This window comes from Microplitis demolitor, chromosome 8 (genome assembly GCF_026212275.2).
Source record: "Microplitis demolitor isolate Queensland-Clemson2020A chromosome 8, iyMicDemo2.1a, whole genome shotgun sequence".
Lineage (NCBI taxonomy): Eukaryota > Metazoa > Arthropoda > Insecta > Hymenoptera > Braconidae > Microplitis > Microplitis demolitor.
The window spans coordinates 4,550,208-4,571,578 of NC_068552.1; the positions used below are offsets into that span (position 1 = coordinate 4,550,208).

The 21,371-nt window shown below is 37.5% G+C and overlaps 1 protein-coding gene across 1 annotated transcript; it reads right to left on the minus strand.

Annotated features, from left to right (window-relative positions):
- Positions 1 to 17,409: 17,409 nt before the first annotated feature.
- On the minus strand, positions 17,410 to 18,489 carry LOC128668423 (baculoviral IAP repeat-containing protein 7-B-like). The gene has a single exon (XM_053741366.1). The coding sequence runs from the start codon at positions 18,487 to 18,489 to the stop codon at positions 17,410 to 17,412; it is 1,080 nt and encodes a 359-aa protein (XP_053597341.1).
- Between the last annotated feature and the right edge of the window lie 2,882 nt (positions 18,490 to 21,371).

A 21,371-nucleotide genomic window follows, 5' to 3' on the forward strand; every position in this document is an offset into this window, starting at 1 on the left:
AAATTCTTAGTATTAATATTTAAATAGGTCTAAATGAGAAGGTAATGAAAGGTGTGAAGTATTCATTGATCCTTATTACAGAGAGCTAACTACTGATGTTTAGCTGCAAATGTCCCATTAGAACCAAAATCCCCTCCCTGAAGTATTGCAGTCTACTTAAACGTCGGTCCTTAAAATTTTAAGATCATTCAGTTTCAAACTCGAACCAAGTTGTTTCTGAATATAACCAAAATCTCAAACTCCAAGTTTTTGTTATCGTAACGATCATTCAAGTTTATATAAAATTATCATGGGTGACGTCAAGTGTATATCTTCAAGTCCACAATCTGCTTCCAAACGGTCCGCCGATATTTTTGATATTGAGCATGATGCTCAATACAAAAAAATCAAAATCGACGACTCCAGTGAAGTGACTCCGTCCAACACGTTTTTGCCGACATGTGAAATCGACGGCAATCTCACTTTTCGTCCAGTGAACATTGAACGGGTTAAAACGACTATTACCGTCAACATAAAGACGAAAATGGTGCCCAGGAAGAAGGTGGTCCCGGTGCCTGAACCAGTCGTGGAGAAGGAGGTGAAACTGATCAAGGTTCCTAAGCGTGTGAAGCCAAATCTTCAGCGGACTACATTGTGGGTGATGCCGCCAGTTTCAAAAAGCCACGAGAAGTCTGGGCTCTGTTCCATCATGTAAAGGAACCCCATGCACTCATATAGTGCTAATTTGTAAATATGTTATATATTTTTTTTTTACTAATGGTGATCATGTATATACTTAAAAATTCTCATCAAGTAACGTAAAATAAGGACACATATACGTGCAATTATTTTTTTTTTTTTTATTTCTTGCTCATGTTTTTTCATTATTGAAATAATTTTTATACATTTCTTGACGTTTTTTTTTTTTTTTGGAAATAAATAATGAAAGTGAGCATTTTTTTAAAATTATTATATTCATTAGTATATTAGCAATAAATATAAGTATAATGTTAATTTTTTTTATTATATATATTTTTTTTTTTTTCAATTTTGTATATAATTTTTCGTAAAAATTTTTTCTATTTTTTAATAAAAATTTATTTGTTCTAAAAAAATTTTTTTAATTTAAAAATAGTTTTGAGATTCCTTGAATCCCATTGCTTTCAAATAATATTAATTAGTCTCTTTAAGAATAATAATTTTAGTTAAATTTATTATTTAATTTTAATAAGTTTTAATTAATATTAATTTATTTTTAAATAATTTTAATTAGTTTTAATAAATAAAAATTTATTTTTAAATAATTTTAATTTACTACATTTAAGTTACTATTTATTTATTAAGATCAAGACTGAATACCGTCGAAAATTGGGGTTGAAGGTAATTATACAATACTTATATTTATTTAATTTTACAGTATATTTAGGAGGGCAAAATGGGGTACCTTCAAAATTTTATTTAAAAAAAAATTTTTATTCTAAATGGTTTTTTAACATTCAAAAATAACTTTTGTAAATATAATTAAGCGTTATTTAAAATTTTTTTTTTTGTTAAACTTTTTTAAAAATCAATTGTCAGAAAAAAATTTGACCGGGTGTAGATTTTTTTTAAAGAATCTCGTGATTATTCAATGAACAAAATCAATAAGTTCGCGAGTTAATAATTGATTTGTCTAATTAAATTTTTATAATATTTATTAAAACAAACAAAATATTCTAGAGTAAATTTTTGAGTAGAAATTTTAATAAACAGTTAAATTTAAATTATATATAATATACAAAAAAAAATGACTTTTTGGCGCAAAAAAAATTTTCTACTATAAAATGAAAAAAAAAAAAAAAAAAAAAAAAAATCTTTTAGGACTCGAAAAATTGTTTCGCGCCAAGAAATATTCTCTCGCCGCGAAAAATTTTTTCTTGGCTAAAGAAAACTTTTTCTCGCGCCAGGGAAATTTTGATTCAAAATTTTTAATGCATAAAATGTCTTAGGACAAATAGAACTTATTTACGCCAAAAAATCATTTCTTTCTGTGTAATTTTTGATGTAATATTTAGACAATCGCGTCATAACCGTAGTTCGCTCGTTAATATTATAAATATAATTCTGTAATGATAAAATATTAATAATATTCAACGAAAGTAGTAAAATTACCGTTAAAATCTCAACAAAAATTTCTTCAATTCACTGAATAAAGTCGAAAAATATTTAGACATTCAAAACCGTATCAAAATATTCCTCTGTGATATTGTAATACGAAATAGCGACAGCACGTTTTAAATATCAAGAAAATTCAAATAATCCTCTATATCTAGATGCTCCTGAATCACTTTCCATGAGCAGTAAGTTTAATTGAACTTTATTCATTCTTGTTATTTTTAATAAATCATGTAGTAATTAATTTTGTCCATAAATGGAAATACTAATTTCTTTTTTTATTAGTTTTTGAATTCAAATTTATTGCTTTTATATAACACTTTTAATGGAGCAAAGAATTGAAAAAAAAATTTGTCACGTAATTTTTTTTTTTAAATTAAGATTACTCAGTGTCGCACAATCTTTGAGTTTCTTAGAATAATCTATTTTTTTAAGGCAAAGTTTTTCACCAATTATCCTATAAATTAAGATTCTCTTTCATTTTGAATATAAACTTATAATAATAAATTTCTGTATTTATTAAAAATCTAACAGATGATGATAAGGAACTGAATGAATTGAAGGTAGAAGCCAGAGGAAAATAATTGATTTTTCTCAGAATGTATGTTCAAAAAAGTCTCAGTTACTAGGATGCACTATCAGAAGAAAAGAAGAAGGATGAAGTTAGATTTTTTTTAAGTAATGTCTATATGTTAATTGAGTCTAATTTATTTATTAAATAAATATTATTTTATATCAATGTGTCAAAAAAATCAAACTTTCATTAATTTTTTGTTTTTATTATTTATCATCATGATTATAAAAAAAAAAATTTTTTATCTTCTTTTGATCGAATATTGATCAAAATCAGACTAAAAATAATTGACAGAAAAAGTCGGATTTTGAACTAAATAAGAATAAAAACAGACTAAAAATGATTGAAAATAAGTCTGAAAATAGTCTAAATAAGGAATAGTAAGGGCAAAACTAGATTGAAATTCACATATTAATAAAATATAAATAAAAAATAAAATTTAATAATAATAACTTAGAATTTTTAGTTGATTAAAAACAGATCAAATTTTTCGACCCGGGTATACCCGTATGTCTGCTGCTTACTCGAGGAAAAAGTACATTGTATTGAAGTACAGGTATAGAACATTTGAGGTAATGATATTTTGAAACCATTAAATATTGGATACGTTGTTTATATGATATTATCTATTGACGAAAATATATGTATACTTTTACAAAGCACCCTAATAAATAACTTAAGTACTATATCTGTCTGGCGTCTATAGTGAACAATTGGTAACTAAGTTAGGATTAAAACGTTTATGATAATCCACTCCGTGAAAGAATGATTTCACAATACTTTGTACAAACGAATAAGCTGATAAAATTCCATAAGTATTTGTTGAATTTCAAAAAATTTTAGAGACGGTATTTATTGTTGAAAACATTTGTTAGATTGAAAAAAAAAGTCGATCGAATATTCTGAGTACTTATCGTATGTGTTATAAGGGATGATGCATTTAATGCTTCATCTAAATGTTGCTACTCATTGCGCTGACCACTCACGTCACGTGAAGTCACCCCTATTGAAAAAGTTCAAAAAAAATATGTCAAAATATAAAAAGTCTATATTTTAAGTATGAAAAAAAAATATGTTTCTAATAGCGAACTTTTGGCCGATTTTTGTACTTATATGTTTTAAATATATTCACAATCTATCTTAGAATATATTCAACTTATATGTATGAAAATATAAAAAATATATATTTAATAATGTATGTATAAAATTATAACAAAGATATCAGTATACGATGAAAAGAAAAAAAAAAATGTAATGTATATATTTTTACATTTTTATTCTCCTGATTGAAAAAAATGACTTTATTCAAGCTAGGTGTATATTTATATTTAAGTCCGCATTCAACTTATTTTAAATTATTTCGAATTGTGTCGAATCATTTCATATCATTTTTTTTTTCAATCAGGAATACTTTTTTTTATGTATCCCAAGATATATTTTGAATATATTTATGTTTTTTAATACAGAGAGAATTTGTGAATTACATCAAATCCATAAATCGAGACTTTATCTTAGACTTAACCATAAAAAAAAAATTTTTTTCTGTTAAATTTTGAAAGTGGTCTCTCGTGCCGTGGATGAGCCATCTTGCACCGGTCTTCCCTACTATTTATTTCTATGCGTACACATATGTAGGCCCGCATCAAAAAACTTTATGCAAAAAAATATGATTTAAAATATATGTATGTTATAATGTGATATGTTGAATAATATATAAAATAGTATTTATAGTTTTGCCGCATTAATATATGATAATATATAGAAAAAAAATATATATTGCTGCAATATATTAATTATATATTTATCAATATAACTTTTTTTGTGTATGTTTAACATATAGAGCACTCCACGTCAAATCAATCACTTTTGAACCCGGCCACTTTAGATTTGGCTCAACATTTTTACTCTTTTTCTACCTCATCAAAAACGTTTCTCATAATTTTTTGAAATTTTTTTACTGAATCAATAAAAAAACAAAAAATTTTCAATAAAAATTGTTTTTTGTATTTTAAATAGCTATAACTTTTTCAAAATTTGACTCATGGTATCTTTTGATTAAAAATTTTTGTTGTTAAATGTACTTTTCGAAAAAAAATACAAAAAAATTATTGCGACCTATCTTCTTTTTTTTCTTTTATAGATTTGTGGAAAAAATCAAAAATTTTTCGACTTACCATTTTTAATTTTTGATTTTTTTTTTTATATAAAACTTTGGCTGTTACGTCTGAAATGACATAACATAGAATTCAGTCCCTTATTTTGAGTCAAGACACCGAAGTCCTTTACTCGGGTAATGGGGACCACGTTATTTGGTGCCGAGCATGGATATGGATAGGAGGAGAGTGTATGTTCTTAAGATTAGTAATAAAAATGTCAGCACTTACTACTTTGCTGGTTTATTGATAATTAGGTTGAAGATGTACAATTTGATGACGATCATAATGATTAGTGGTGGCTGGACAATACACTCGGATGCTCTCGGTTTTCGCTGCTGCGGCGTGGCGGCGAGTAGATTGTAGGCGTTCTACGTTCTGCTGGTGTGGTTGCTTCTTTTGCAATTTCACTAATCACCTTACCCTTATTTAATTTTAGAACTACTCTCGAATGAAAGATTGTCGATAGTCGAACCTTCGGATGGTAACCAGGCCGAAATAACGAGGTTAGAATTTAGTATGAGTCGCCGAATCTGACTTAGATGTCCCGCACAACCGAGGTTCAAGATAATAAAAAAATTAAATAAGAAAAAATGAAACTGTTCAAGAAATTGCCTAGTAATTTAATGACTCCCGAATCGATCGAGAAAGTTCACGAAAATCGAACAAACATTGGCTCCAATGACGGGTTAATGGGTTGAAAATTGGTTTAACTGATTTATGTAGACGAACGAGTTATACTTCTGGAGCGATGTTCAGAATTTCTAAGTTGCAGATTACTCTGAGAAGAAAAAAATAAAATATGGAATACGGCGACTACTCGCGTGGTAACCGATGGGTCTTTATATACCCTCGAACTGAGTAATTACTGGGAGAATATTTCGATCAACTGGGGGCATTAAGTTCTTTTTTTTGAGTCAGAAACAGGGGCATGGGTGGTCCCATTTTTGAAGGGAACCAATATATCTCAACTTGGTTGTGAGTGGGTGGAAAACCTGGCCCCTTGATAAGGGAGATAGATACATAGTTCATTTAGACTAAAGAGAGATACAATTTACAAGGAGGAGAGAAGTAGGTGGGCCCCGAAATTGTACTTGATAGAAATTTGGAGGAGGTGGGATGAGATATCACAAGATGGGGTAACGAGAAGGTGGAGAAAAAATAGGTGAAATTTCCTTTGTTCCAAGCAGGGTAGGGGAAGTGTATGTAGAATAAGATGTGTAACTAGGCCAGGGGGATAAGGAGTTATCGATAAGGCATGACTCGCGGCTGCGGGAGCTGGTAACAATGGCCACCTTGGACATCGTGATTTATAAGAAATTTTATTGTAATCTCGGCTTTGTGCTTAAGTTTACACAGCTGCCTCTTGTTAAAATTTTTAGAGAATATATACAGTGGTAATATTATAATTTATACGCATCAACGTTAAAACACGGAGTAGCTGTTATCTTTAACCAGAACAAAGAGTCATAGAGTAAGGAAAAAGACTATACCGAGTTGAATTTTAATAATAAAAAAAATAAAAGGACGAGTACTGGTAAATCTCGGTAAACATAGGGTGGCTGATGATGACTCACTGCGGGTAAAAGAACGCAACTGAAGAATGCGGTTGTTATAATATTCCGATTCTGAGAATAACCGACCATGGCCAGGTGGCTGAATTAAACAATCCTTCATTATGAGAGCTCGCGAAATAAGGAAGCCAAGAACGAGATTACCGAAACGGCTGCTCATAGGTTTTGTCTTTTATAATAAAACCTTATTAAAATTTACTTAATTACCTCAGAACGTAACACACCTTCGCACTAAAGAATGAACGTTGGGGTCCGATGACCGCGACGTGAATGTCCTCGTGTAGTGTCCAGCCAGCATCACATAGTTGTTTCTTAAGTCTATTGATCTTTTAATCATAACAATCTTATCTGTAATTAGATAAGGTAAATTCATTATGTGCTCAACAGATGGGGTTAACCTTGGAGATTATTATTTTAGTGGACAACAGTTGTCCGAACTTATATATACATATTTTTTTCTCCCCCCTTTTTTTTTGCCTTCTCTCTCCCTGGGTATTTTTTTGTTCTTAGATTTTTTTCTTAATTCGCAAATATTTTATCTCTCGTCTCTTAATAACTATGGCAAAAAAAAAAAAATTTTTTTTTTCTTTTTTTTTTTTGGTAGTTAGATTATGCACGGAATATCAACAATGGCAGAGAGCTGATAATGCTAAAAGTCATTACAGGTACATGAAGTCAGTAGGGTTGAGAGATAATGAGGGTCAGGTATCGGTTTCCTAGCCCTTGCATGAATTAAAGGCTAAGAGAGCCAGAATAACAAACACAAATAAAACAAAACATTATTAATCGGAAAATGACGGCTAGTGATTATTAAACAGGTGAATTATAATTTCCTTCCGCTTAACTCCTCGACCGTCAGGGTGAGAGAGTTATTGACACACCGGTACCGACGAAAACCATGCATGTCTATTTGCACAGTTGATCTAGCGTATGTCTATGATATTATTGTGGAGAATCATTACCTGGCTACCCACACTGTTGATGATATCGCTGCAGGTGGGAAACAGGTGTTGGAAAATTTCCTTCGTGATTTCTGATTTTGTCTTAGCGATGTCGAGGGGGTGGGGATTTCCTCGGTAGTTTGTAAGGGCCGGGTGCTCTTATAAAGCGGCGCATTTTCTCGACTGTGGTTAGTGCAATTACAACTTCTATTGTGAGTACTATTGCTTCGTTAAGTTTTCCCATGTCGTCGTCAAGGAATGGTGAAGTACGTCGGTCGAGGTCCCCGAGCCGGTTCAGCCAACTCAAGAGCAGTTGGAGATCACCGTCACCGTCAATGGATCGCTTTCGTCCGCTACGATGTAGTTCTGCTAGACCCAGGTCACCCCGGCGATCCCAACCATCCCAGGGATCGCATCGTGAGAGGTCATCCGGGCGAGATAGTTCGCCCCGCCGGAGCGTAGACAGGCGACCAAGAGGACCTTGTGGACGTCCCATTTGTCCTCGTTGCCAGACGGACGACATCCATTATAACGTGGGTGAGTGTGAGGCGAATCTGGTGGCACGGATGGCGCAGCGGGTGGAGTCGGACACCAGGGGGTACGGTCTAGGATTGACCTTGGAAGAGGTGCATGCCCTGTTCTGCGATGCCCAGGCATATGACTTCGTAGAACTTCTACGGCTACCATTGGTCTTCGTCCAAGCGAGTAGCAGTGCCAAGAAGGAGCGAATCCTTCTCCTGGATCCCCTGGTACACGCGGTTAAATTGGACACTGAGGTAGTCACCCGATGGCTGGACAACATCCCTATGCGGGAATTGGCTAAAGTTCCCCCAGGGGACTCTCTTCTTCGGGTAAGGATTTATTGTAATTATTATACCCCCTTTTTTGAAATCACCGAGTTTCACGTCCTTTCTTGACATTACCAAAAAGGTATTACCGCCTATATTCATTCTCCCTTTTCTTGGTTTCAGTATCTGATGGAGCTCCAGCACTTTGACTTCCTGGAGTGGCTGGACCTCAACAAGGCTCCTGCTGTGATTTCCTTCCGATTGGAGGAGCTGCGTAAGGAGTATCAACTGTTGGGCCTTAGCCGAAGAAAATGATCTCCCGGGCCAAAAGGCACAACTGAATAATATTATGCCTGTATTTTTGTATCTCTTATGTATTTAGTCGTAAGAAATTGTTAAATAAATATCCTTAATTTGGAGTTGTGAGTATGTTCCTTTTGTTAGGTGACCCGATGTCCCCCTTTTCCTTCTTGTGTTTTTTTCTCTTGTCATCGTAGTATTGGGATGTAAGTTCAGCGGTGGGGGTGACCAGGGGATTCTCCTATCCTTAAATTGTAATTACCTTAAATACATCTATTATTAAATAAACTACCCCGCATGAAAAAAAAAAAAATCTTATATCCTAAAATTCTACTGAATAATATAACACATTTTATATTACAACATAATTATTTATGTAAGGAGTCATATATATTAACATAACTATTTTTTTTCTCTTTAATTATATTTTAATTTTAAAAAATTTTTTTTTTTTGCTTTAATTATATAATTATATATTTTCAAGGTATACAACCTGATATATAATAATATATGTTGGCATATATTCAAGCTATATGAACTCCATATATTGAAAATTATATTATAACCACATAAGTCATTTATTAATATATAAGCTAATATATATTATCGACATAAAATTTCAAGTCCGAAAGGTTTATTCCAAGCCTATATCAAGTTGTAAACCTAAGAAAAGCTTAATTCAGTTTTTTTTTGTCAGAGTTGTAAATTGACATCCCCTGATTGAAACGCACACTTACATGCAACCATATATATGGTCAGTTCTACTTAATATGTACTGAGATATCCGTTCTTTCTTTATTAATCTGTATCTTTATTTTCTTTCCTGAGTTAAGCTGATAAATAGAATGTTCATTTTTCCGATAAAAAAAAAATATGTATATTATATATTTTTAAGTATATTATCCAATATATAATAAGGAAAAATATAATGAAAAAAAAAGAAATTTTTTTTTTTTTTTTATATAGCCGTTACTATACCTCAAAATATATGTCTCGATTATATTTCATTATATAGGAATTTATAACCGGGAAATTATACTTTTAAAATATACAATGCTCTATAATAAAATATATATTTTCTTTTATAGTTGATGTCATAAGAAAGAATATACTTTCAAATTATATGAACAATATATTTAACATACATAAATTTTTGCCGTTTTATATAATTATATATTTTCATATATAAAATAAAAATATACATTTTTTTTTTCATGCGGGACCGTTCTTAGATTATGACATAAGTTTAATACCCCTGACACTAAAGGGAGAGAGAGTTAAACGTTTAGTACCTGATTCCTGTCCCTCCTCTTACCTGGTATGATTTCTTGTATTTATTAGTTAATTATTCATACACAAAATAAAAACAAAACTCTTTTGTAAGTTGTGTGGATAATATTAACCAGGAAGGTTAAATAGCCTTTTATTTTTAGTAAGTATTATAAGCAGGTAAGAATCTCTTATGTTTACCAAAGGGCTTACGATAGTACCTGGATTAAGACACTCCCGCGGTCACCGTCTTATCCAAGGGAAATAATGTCGAGAGAGAAGAGAAAAAAGAAAAAAAAAAACAAAAGGAATAAGGTGAGACCGTAAGAGAGTTCATGGTTTGTATGTGATTTTAATTTCATTAGGACGCATTCAAACAAAAAAAAATGTATATAATTGTACGTGTTATGCGCAACTAACTAAGTTACAAATATTAGGGATTCCCCCTTTTTTTAAACGACGCATATAATAATAGAATATAATTAGAAGTTTATTTTAACTTGTGGTTCAATTATGGTATCGACATTGGAGCTTTCCATTGGCACACAATATTTCAGGTTACAACAACTGATTCGTTGTTAAATTTAACGCATATAATGATAGATTATAAAAAAAATTTTCTTTTAGAGTGGCTCTATTATAACATCAAGTTTTTTTTCCTTTTGTTTTTTTTTTTACATAATACTTAAAATTACAAGCAATTGATTAGTGATTAATTGGTCGCCCAGTTTGGTACAGTATAATATAAGATTTTGACACACAATATCGAAGATTATAAACAATTGATTATTGGTCCTTTTTGACACATATAATAATATAATATTTTTTTTTTTTTTTTTTTGAAGAGAGAAAAAAAATCCTTTTTGAACCATAATAGTTAAAATTATAAGCAACTGGTTAGCGACTGGTTTGTCGTCATAGTATATAAAAAAAAAGAATTTTTATACCTTATCTCTAAGATTACAAGCAATTGATTATCACTCGTATTTTGACGTAGATAACAATATAAATTTTTTTGTTTTTCTCTTTTCTTTTTTTTTGACACAATTTGTAAAAAATTATAAACGACTAATTAGCGACTAAATTGTCCTCTATGCGATAGAACATAGTATAAAATTTTTATACTTGGTATCTAAGATTATAAACAATTGATTATTGGTCGTATTAAACATATATAATAATATAATACCCTTTTTTTTTGTTTTTTTCTCTTTTTTTTGCACAAATAGTTAAAAATTATAAGCGACTAATTAGTGACTAAATCGTCGTCTATGCGATAAAACATAGTATAATTTTTTTCATACTTGGTATTTAAGATTATAAACAATAGATTATTGGTCGTATTAAACATATATAATAATATAATACCCTTTTTTTTGTTTTTCTCTCCCCCCTTTTTTTTTTTTTTACACAAATAGTTAAAAATTATAAGCGACTAATTAGTGACTAAATCGTCGTCTATGCGAATAAACATAGTATAATTTTTTTATACTTGGTATCTAAGATTATAAGCAATTGATTATTAGTCGTATTAAACATATATAATAATATAATACCTTTTTTTTGTTTTTCTCTCTTTTTTTTTTACACAAATAGTTAAAAATTATAAGCAACTGGTTAACGACTAAATTGTCGTCCATAGTGATAAAACATAGTATAAATTTCTTATTACATAATATCTAAGGTTATAAGCAATTGATTAGCAATAGTAAAGCATTTTATAGAGAGAGAGAGAAAAAAAAATTGTAGTAGCATAATAATGAGCGTTGCCATTTGGTTAATATTTGGCCTACATGGTAACTATCTTTTCGATTTTTTTTTCTCTTTTTTTTTTTTTTATAAAAGAAGTGACACACAAAGAAAAGATGTAAACGTCTAGCCTATGAGTTCGCAAATAATTAGGTGTGCCCAAAATTACATGCAGTTTCCGAAATGCAAATTTTATAATTCCTAGGGCGTAACGGAAGTATTGCTATGAGACAATTTATTATCTAATGAGTTATATAGGTATAAAAAGAATTTATTATCTTAACCTTCTTCTCAGAGCACCTGATCTTAGATGACAAGCAAGGGAGTTTGCACGATTAATATGCGGCACTCATGATGATGACAACCTTAGGGTTAGTTGTACATAGGAACCGAGAGAGAGAGTAAAGGGTGAAGGAGGGAGAGGGAAGGAGAGGAAAGGAAAAAAAAATAATGTATATATATATATGTATATACAAGGGAACAGAAACAATCAAGGGCTAAATCTCAGGATAATTAGAACTTCTGTACACCTCACGAAGTTAATATGGTAGGATCCTGGCAGCAGAGCAAAGGAAGAAGTTTAGTAAGGACGGACCTCCCGTTTCTTTTGATTGAATAAGATTATAAGGGAAAATGAGCGGGTTATCGTTATTCAAACTAAGGGGGAAGGGAAGGAATGAAATACTGTGAAGGGTTATCGTAGGTGACTTACAAGGTGGAAAGAAAAAAAAAAAAGGACTTTCGGGTTTTTTTTTTTCTAGTGATTAAATTAAGACCTCGTCTTCCTCGCCACTACTGTATTCCACCATATCGATGCACTCCGCCAGTAAGTAATTATATTTGAAATGGGTAGCCTTTAGTAAATATTTCCTCATATCCGCTCTGAAATCACTAGCGGGGTGCCTGTCCTCCAGGTAATTGAGCAGAAGTGAAACCAGAGAATCGGGATTCTGGTTCGAGAACATCGTATAGACGGTCTGTCGTTCTTGCAGGAAAAGTTCGGTATACTTTTTCACATACCGGGTACTGGTAGTCCCACTCAGGTAGCATTGCCCGTGCGTTTCACGATATTGCATAGCAAGGACCGGATTTTCGCTCAAGTGTCTGTGAGGTAGCGTTTGTCGGTAGTTAAATAGCACCACCGTAATCTGGTGGAAGTACCAGATTAACATGATCCGACTCGTCATGTATTTTTTGACGTTAGTATTGTCACCCTGCGATATTATAAGTTCTTGAGTGGTGTAGCAAAGGGCGTTATACTCATCCGTGTCTAGGGATACAAATTTGATGTCTCTGATCATTTCCTGTAGCTGCACCCCCCTTAGCTTCCAAAGGTTGTAGAGGGATGTGACGTGGTTGTAAGTGTCCGACCTTCTCGGTGGATCCGTTTGGCCTCAGCGTACGTTGTAATCACCGTATCGGCGCGTGGGTACGGTAAGTAGATGGGAATTCCCTGCAGTGCTAGAACGAGTTCCATGGATCCTTCTCCCTCTTGTTGGATTACGGGGTCGAATTTGGATTGCAGTTGATGGATCATCTCCCCGAAGAAGGTTGCATGGTCTGGCGATAGTTGTCTCACGTACCCTTCCATTGCCCACACCTTCAAGAAAATTCTGTATGATTATTGCATTCTCAATCCGTGGCGCTGATATGCCAACACATCTATTGCCGCCCCTTTTCGCACTGACTCTCGGCCAACCCAAAAGACCAAAATACACTCGGGACATTTGGTAACGTCGTCCATCCGATGTATAGGTTGATAACATCGCATACATATTATGTCGGTGATTTGGGACCTTTCGATCAACGAGTGAGTGGAAGTAACACTCCAGGTTTGGTTTACGACTGTAGTCCTTGTTAGCCTAAAACCCTTGGCGCAAGTTTTACAGAGTTTCCCCCTTTCACTGACCCATGAAACGCCTGATTTGCAAACCAGATGATTTATCGGGTGCCATATGTCTCGTTCTAAAGTGGTTTTGTAAGTGAACACATCAGAAAAAACTTGTTGAATCAAATTGGTTACTGCCATACGAAGCCGCGAGAACTTGGGTTGGGATTCGGGTATTTCTTGAAGGATTTCGTAAACGCTGTACATTGCGTCGTAATAGGGTCGCAGTTGTGGTGCCACTTCTATTGTGCTCATTCGGTGGCGTAAATCCCCCTTTTGGTTGCCTTCCGACGTATAAGCGGCAAGTATGGCTCGAGCAGAGCTGGTTGTGGTTACTTCGCGGGGGGAAGTTTGAGAGGAAGTGCAAGAGGATTCTGGCTGAGGGGGTAAAGATGAGATGCCCTTTTTAGTGGGCTTCCGTTTTAGGGACCGTTTCCGTGAAGATGACCCCGAAGGCGCTGGTGAAGAATATGGCTCCGAGGGTGTCGACGGTTGCCTTTTCCTAAGGGACATTTTTCGAGAAGGAGTCGAAGCTTCATTTTCTGGTATAGTATGGGGGGGGGGGTGCTTGGCCTCCCGAGGAGGACGTAGCGAGTGGAGATGAGGGAAGTTCTTCATCGGTTTCTTCTAAATTAGACATCTCTCCCCCTTGGTTTCTTGCTGCTAGTAGTGGGGAATCTGCCTGAATAGCGAGGGGAAGGTTCCGGGAGGGCCCCTTGCCGAGGGTAGGAAGAAGAGGGGTGGTAGAAAAAGATGTAGGGAGTGAGGAAACACGTTGCATTTCTTCCGGTAAATTAGTTGCTAATTTCGCGAGGTATTCCTCAAGTTCTTCTTCTGAACTAGTTTTGTCTTGCTGTGAGATCGGTCCGAGAACGTATTGAAGGTCAAAAGGGTCCATTATTCCTAAAACAATTAAACATGTAGCTCGTGAGCCGCCTGTCTCAAATAAGTGTAGTAAGTCTGTGGTGGTTCGACCCTTGGAGGTTCGGTGTCTTCTGTGTTTTCGGTTGTCGTGGGAGCAGTGGGTACCGATTCCCGTGTTGCCTCCTCCTGGACGGTTTTCCTTGTTCCTAAGTGAATGAGCAAGTGGGTCATCGAACTCCACACTGCTCCTATTAAGTGAATGGACCACCCGTATATCGAATGAAGGGCGTAGCCGTGGATCACCGTATCAACGGCTAGTTTGACGAATCGAATGATTAACAGTAGCCCGATTATCCCGGCGCTAGCGGTCCCGAAGGTTAAAAACGACCCCCATATCCTTACCCAAGCTCCTTCTGCGATTTTTGTTAGAGCGTCTTCATCGAGCAAGTTTACAAAATTAGCACCCTGACGTTGGGATGGTTGACCCGTAATAGTGCGGGCCAGCGTATTTAATACGGTCGGCCGTTCCGCAGGGAACATAATGCTAGACCGTAGATTTTTCAGGTCTTCGTAACTATATATCCCGCTGGTTGCCAGTGAGCTTGGATTCACATACGACCAGGTTACAGTCGTAGCGGGCTTCAGGTTATCAGGCGCGGCAATGGCAGTCAACTTTGGAGTAAAAGTTTACCAGGAATCGGCCAACATATACATGGTAGGTAAAATTGAGTTACAATTGATTTGGGTACCGGAATTTAATAGGATGTGTGTTCGGGGAGTTAGGAATACACTGGAATCATTGTCCTTGGACACGGGTAATTGTTGGTAACATTCGTTTGTTGTTCGTACCCGAACATTTACTGGTACGCATTTAATTAGATGGATAACTTCTCCAGCTACGACAGCCATATGCCCGGGTCCCTTCATTAAGTGATACGCGAATTCGTCGGGTGTCTGTGTGGCGTGCATAAGGGAATTTTTTAATATTTGGACTTCTAAATCGCACTTATTTTTCAAAATGTCGCGGTAAAGGTGATCGACTTGAGTTCTAATATGGCGTTCGACGTAAACGAATTTCGAATTCACGTATGCCATAAGATCAGCGTTCTTACTAATGATTGCTTTTTTCTTAGGGAAAACGTTTACCTCAGTATATTCTACAACAAAAAGTTGTGGGTGTTCTGTTCGTATTAGCTGATATCCACATAACATCTGACGCCCCTTTCGTAGAAACGCGAATGTAACGTCCCGGCTTACCACAGTATATACTACCTCCTTATTTTCCTTATTAGCACCACCTTCATCTATTATCTTCGAAGCGGGACCGTCGTATAAGACTTGATACCGCTCACCAACGCAACCGTCAGTAGGTAGGGGTGACCAGAATGTGTTTCCCGCGTCAATGTCGGAACAACTGCCCTCAGCCAATGGGCATACGACTCCGGATCGCAGTAACACCAAATTTTTTTCCAAGTCTACTTGGGCGTAATAATCCCTCAGCTCTATCGTCGCATACCCCTGTACAACTACGTTGTTCCATACCCCGTAGGGGTCTGCGTAGGTCACCCGGTTGCATCCCCCGTTAACCTCGATTCCTCCCGCTAAGGTTATACTGTGAGATGATGAGGAATTTGATTTGAGACCGACAACCTGGGTGTCTACCCCAAGGTGAGCAATTCCCGTGTTATGGATACTTTGACACTCATCTGCCCCTATGGATTGCAGATAAGTATTTTCTGCGCCCTTAACTATAGAACTATGACTGTGAACTCCGCAATAAGTAATAGTTCGTTTTATATTTATTTTGCATTGAATAACTCTAGTACTTGTATATTCATTTAGTTGGAGTAATTGAATGCGTAATTGAGTCGTATTTACCTTAGGTTCTGGAATATTGCATTCACCCACGTTTAGTAGCGACAACGTGGTAACATTTAGACCAGGTGCCCCACAATCATAGCCAATGAGAGCTCCAACTGGATTCAGCAGCAAAGCGAACCAAAGAGTGAACATGGCCTGCCATCCCCGAATGCTCGTTGACCGACGTAGCTTGTGGATGAATCTCTTCCTTCCATTTGAAGCATGAGGAAGGGTAGTAGCACCCCGTGGGTCTTCATACTCCGACTCCCAGGGCGATAGTGGTTCCCGGTCCAATAAGGGAGCAGCTTCTTCTTGAAATTCCTCCACTATACCCGGGGTATCGGGCGAGCTTGGTAATAGGGGAAGGGAGGAGGGACCCCTGGAACGCATTAATTATGTCCCCGGTCCCATGGCTACATAAGTATTGTCTTCTACACGCAACGAGCGGGGAATATCGTACTCGCTGTTGAGGTATCCCGGTGATTCCTTAATCAACCATTTCTTCGCCCGATACACATTATTTAGTGCACAGTGGTATCGTTTACCCAGTTCCTTACCGTGAAAGAAGCAATATTCCTCCGCGCATGGTAATTGTCCGAGGGGAGGCATTTGACGCGAGAGATCGTCAACCTGTACCCCTGTAATATCAGTTAAAAATTTCGATACTTCGGTACCGAACCCGAAAACTTGTGTCGAAATCCGAACTAAATGGTGTAATCGACCATAAGTCAGCTCGAGGTCCATGCCCCTGGTCTCCCAAACCATCTCATGTAGAGCCGTCCTTACGATACTACGCCGACGAGTTTTGTAACTCATGTTATACAAGGAAAACGGATAATCCACCATCCAATGTTCTTGATTCGCTCGTCCCATATCTAGCACTGCGATTTCCTTTGGCACCAACTGTCCATGGTCATCCTCAAATCCTTGAACGTCGATCACGATACAGGTTTGGTGAGGGTTGTCCCATACCATATTTTTGCGATACGCACCCGTTGTTGTATTTTGATATGCGGTCATGTTCCTTCTGCAAATAGATTATGATCTCTCATATAGCGGACTATTGAGTGGTACGACCGCTCTTAGTAAGATACATCTATACGGTATATAGGTTTAGGAAGGCTTCTTTTCTTGTGCCTTTACCCTACCGTTATAGAAGAGGAAAAGACAATCTGGGAACCCACGATTTTGTAGTAGATGCTTTAAAATTACACTTAATAATTATTATCACTATTATTCCTATGACTATTGGTTTTACTATTACTATTATTTGCCACGTCTCACCCTTTTCCCTCCTGAAACCTTACTCGTGGGGATTACGAAATTATAGCGCGGGCTACCAAGACAATAAGTTCTCGGCAGACAGCGCAGCGGGTTAAACTAGGGGCACACTTCGCGCAGGCTACCAAATGGCCACATGGTAGAAATACTATTCCCAGCTCCTCGCACAGGCATATTTTACACCGATTTTGGTCTTCAGTCCCCCATGTGGATTCGACAACCGTTTCCGCGTCGCTTCCCTCTTCGCGACAAACTTCGGGCTCGCGTTCGCACTCGGACACTCTAATTACCCGCTCTGGGGGCTCAGGGTTATCTGGGAGTATTGGAATGCCTATTTGTTCTTGGACACGATCGATGAATGACTGACCCTTTACTGACCATAACCAATAACATTTATTAAACCATTTCGCATGCTCGACCCATGGGTCATCTTCCTTTATCCAATATTTTAGTCCCCCACCACAGTGGAAGTACAGGGTCTGGTCGTTACAATTGGCGTACAGGAATCCGGCTTCCGCTAACCGTTCCTTGGATTGGAGATTAGTGGTTGGCCAGTCGTGGAAGCTTTCAAGTCTTCGTTCGTAGCTCGAACATTCGGGATACATGGGGCCCCGTGGTTTCGCCAGATTCAGGTGCCCAAGTTTGAGGAATTGTGGGACCTTGGGTGAACTCTGTTCGGCGGGAGGGTCAGGTATAACAAAATAATTCCCGTCCATGAGGAGACTCCCCCGTCCGGGTTGCTCAGCTGGTGTAGGGGCTGGGACTGGAGTTAATGTTATATCGACGATAGGTAGAGTTTGAACGAACCGGCAATTGGGCTGCCAACGCCGATGGCTGGCTACCGGGTCTTCGCCCTCTTCCCATCGGCCAATTCGTACCGCACACTCATAGCACGTTACTTGATCTCCGACGCCAATGTAAAAGAACCCCGCAGCGGCCAGGTCTCGTGGTAACGTTGGAGGACCCGTCCAGCCGGCGAAAGTCTCGAATCGACGTTGTTCGCAAGCATACTGGATAAATCGTGGTACTGTGACATGGGAGTGTGGCCCGTAACCAATGGTTAGTGTCGGAGGAGGCGTCCTTCGCCTAGGCGATTGCCCGCGGTTCTGCGACATTGGTGCTGCAACGATCGTTATGACTGTTAATGAGCTTACTAATCTGATTCCTCCTCTCTTTTTTTTTGGAAGAATAGTGGGGAAGAGGGTGAAAGGGGGAAGATCGGATGTGAACAGGAGGGAAATAATAAAAAAAAATAACTATTATGGTTTCATTGTTATGTATAGCTTGGGTCTTCTTGTTGTGTTGTGTTTTTTTTTCTTTTCATTCGTCCTCGCTACTATCACCTTCTTCGTCGAGTGGCTGTATGTGGGAGTAAGCTCACCGGTTAGGGTGGACTATTTTAACCTTGCGGTTTATTTTTAACTTAATATTACCGTCAGGCCTGATCTCCAGGATTTCATATGGCCCATCATACGGTAAGTGTAGCTTGCCCTTTTTGTGTCCCTTCAATAAGAACACGTAATCACCGGGGTGGAATGATACGGTGGTTATGTCACGATCGTAATATTTTTTTGATCTTTCTTTCGCTAGGACTAGGTTTTCGCGGGCCAGTGATTGTACCTTGTGGATTCGGATCGTCAACTCCGTAATGAAATCTTCATACGTGTGTACTGGGCCTTCTTCAATCTTGCTGGACGGTAGTCGGGCAGGTCGACCGTATACGAGTTGGAAGGGTTGGTAACGAGTTCCCTCGTGGACGCTAGTGTTATATGAGAAAGTGGCTAATTCTAACCACTCGTCCCATTCCTCCTCCTGGTTCGCGAATTGTTTCAAATATTCGACCAGAGAGTGGTGAGAACGTTCAAGAGATCCGTTCGATTGCGGATGAAATGCAGTAGCACGGTATCTTTTAATTTTAAATATTTTTGCGAATTCTCGCATCAATTGGCTTATTAGGTTTGCACCTTGATCGGTGAGAATGGATTTGGGCGGCCCGTATATGCAAATCACGCGTTTGGTGAAAGCCTTCGCAATTTGTTCAGACGTCGTTTTCCTTAACGGGACCGCAACTACTAATTTTGTTAGTAAATCTTGTGCGGTGAGGATATATAAATTTCCGTTCCTCGTCCTTGTAAGTGGACCGACGATATCTATCGCGACCTTATCAAATGCACTTTCCGGAGTATCGGTTATTTGCATTGGTTGTTTTGTCTTCACACGTCTCAACTTGGACAGTTGGCACGATAAGCAGTTTCGGATGAACTTTTGTATATCCAATTTCATATCTTCCCAATAGTAGCGTAGACGAACACGGTTATAGGTTTTAGAGATACCCTTATGTCCTCCGATGGCTGAGGCATGAGCTTCCTCAAGGATGCCCTTGCGTTCGTTGCGGTCTACGTACTCGACCATACCGAGGCATATAGTTAGTGTAGTACCGGTCCCCACGAAACAACCACGTAATATTGCCAACACCTGGTTCCAGGTTTTCCCGTTTATTACTCGCGACCTGGCCATACTTATAGCTCGCAACCTTAGTTTTTCTAGCGTATTCGTTAGAGCTTTTCGTATCCATTCCCAACTGAGAATCTTTTGTGAATTCAGTACCACCGCGACATGTTGCCGTTTTCCCACCCGTACCAACGTTACGCTTTTAGCCTTCAAATTTTTAAAACGGGGTAATGACGCTCGCTCGCTCATTTTCCTAGACCCCTCGTCACATGGCTCACCTTCTTCGTTTATGAAATAAAGGTAGTTATTTTTCTGCATGTAAATATGATCGCGAGTCTCTATTACCCGTCGCGGTATACCCGACCGGTTCTTCCTTACGTCTAGCGTTTCTTCATCTTCTTCCCCCAGCTTCGATTCGTCCGAGCCTTCTTCTGTCTCACTCCCATCATGTTGATCGTCGTTTTCCCAGTGGAATTGCGTATTTCTGGCGACCCGGGTTGAGATTTCTCCTGAGGAAATTCGGGGTTGCTCTGATTTTGTGAATTCTATGATTTCCATTTCGTCCGGGTTGAAGCATTTCTTTTCCTCACTATCGTTAAATTTTTCGCCCGTATATCTAACCCGACTCCTTGTTCGTGCGGCAATTGGAGCATCGTAAGATGTTGACGGTTGTGGCTGCTCGGTCAGTTCGGCCTTTGTCTTGGCAGTTTGGGCCCGCGTTATTACCAGTATCTGAGGGTCGCGCTCATCCATAACTCCTTCCTCGTCCATCTCGCTGTTTTCCGTCAACCTTCCGGGGAAGTAATCAGGGTGGTTTCGTGACAGTGCGTCTGCGTTAACATTTGTTTTCCCGGCCTTATATACAACCTCGAATTGATATTCCTGTAACTTTAGTCTCCATCGAGTTAACCGTGACGTAGGATCTTTCGCGGTCTGCATCCAAACTAGTGGTTTATGATCCGTTACTAGTTTAAATGGGCGTCCATACAGGTAGGGTCGGAACTGCGATACGGAGTGCAATATGGCTAACGCTTCTTTTTCGTACGTGCTGTATTTCTGTTCATTTTCATTTAAAACGCGCGAAGTATACTCGACTGGCCTGTCTTTTCCAACGAGTCCTTGACTTAGTATCCCTGCAATAGCGATACCTGACGCGTCGGTCGTTACAATAAAAGGTTGAGTCGGGTCAGGGTATTGGAGGACTGGTTCCTCGCACAGGCTGTCACGTAATGTTTCGAACGCAGCTTGCTGGCTGTGACCCCATTCGAAGGTTATATTCTTTTTTAGTAAATTTGTAAGAGGTTTTGCAATTTGCGAGAACCGATGGATGAATCGTCGATAGTATCCCGCTAACCCTAAAAATTGCCGAATATTTTTCTGAGTTCGTGGACGCGGAAAATTCTTTACCGCCGTTATCTTGGACGGGTCGGGCCGCACTCCATCAGCGGATATTATATGACCTAGGTAAATAACCTCCCTGCGCAAGAATTCGCATTTATCCGGTTGAAGTTTCAAACTAGCTGCCCTGAGACGCTTCATGACTCGT

Bases quoted from the DNA above. Each gene is read 5' to 3' on its own strand.
- LOC128668423 (XM_053741366.1), bottom strand. From the start codon at position 18,489: ATGTCGCAGAACCGCGGGCAATCGCCTAGGCGAAGGACGCCTCCTCCG.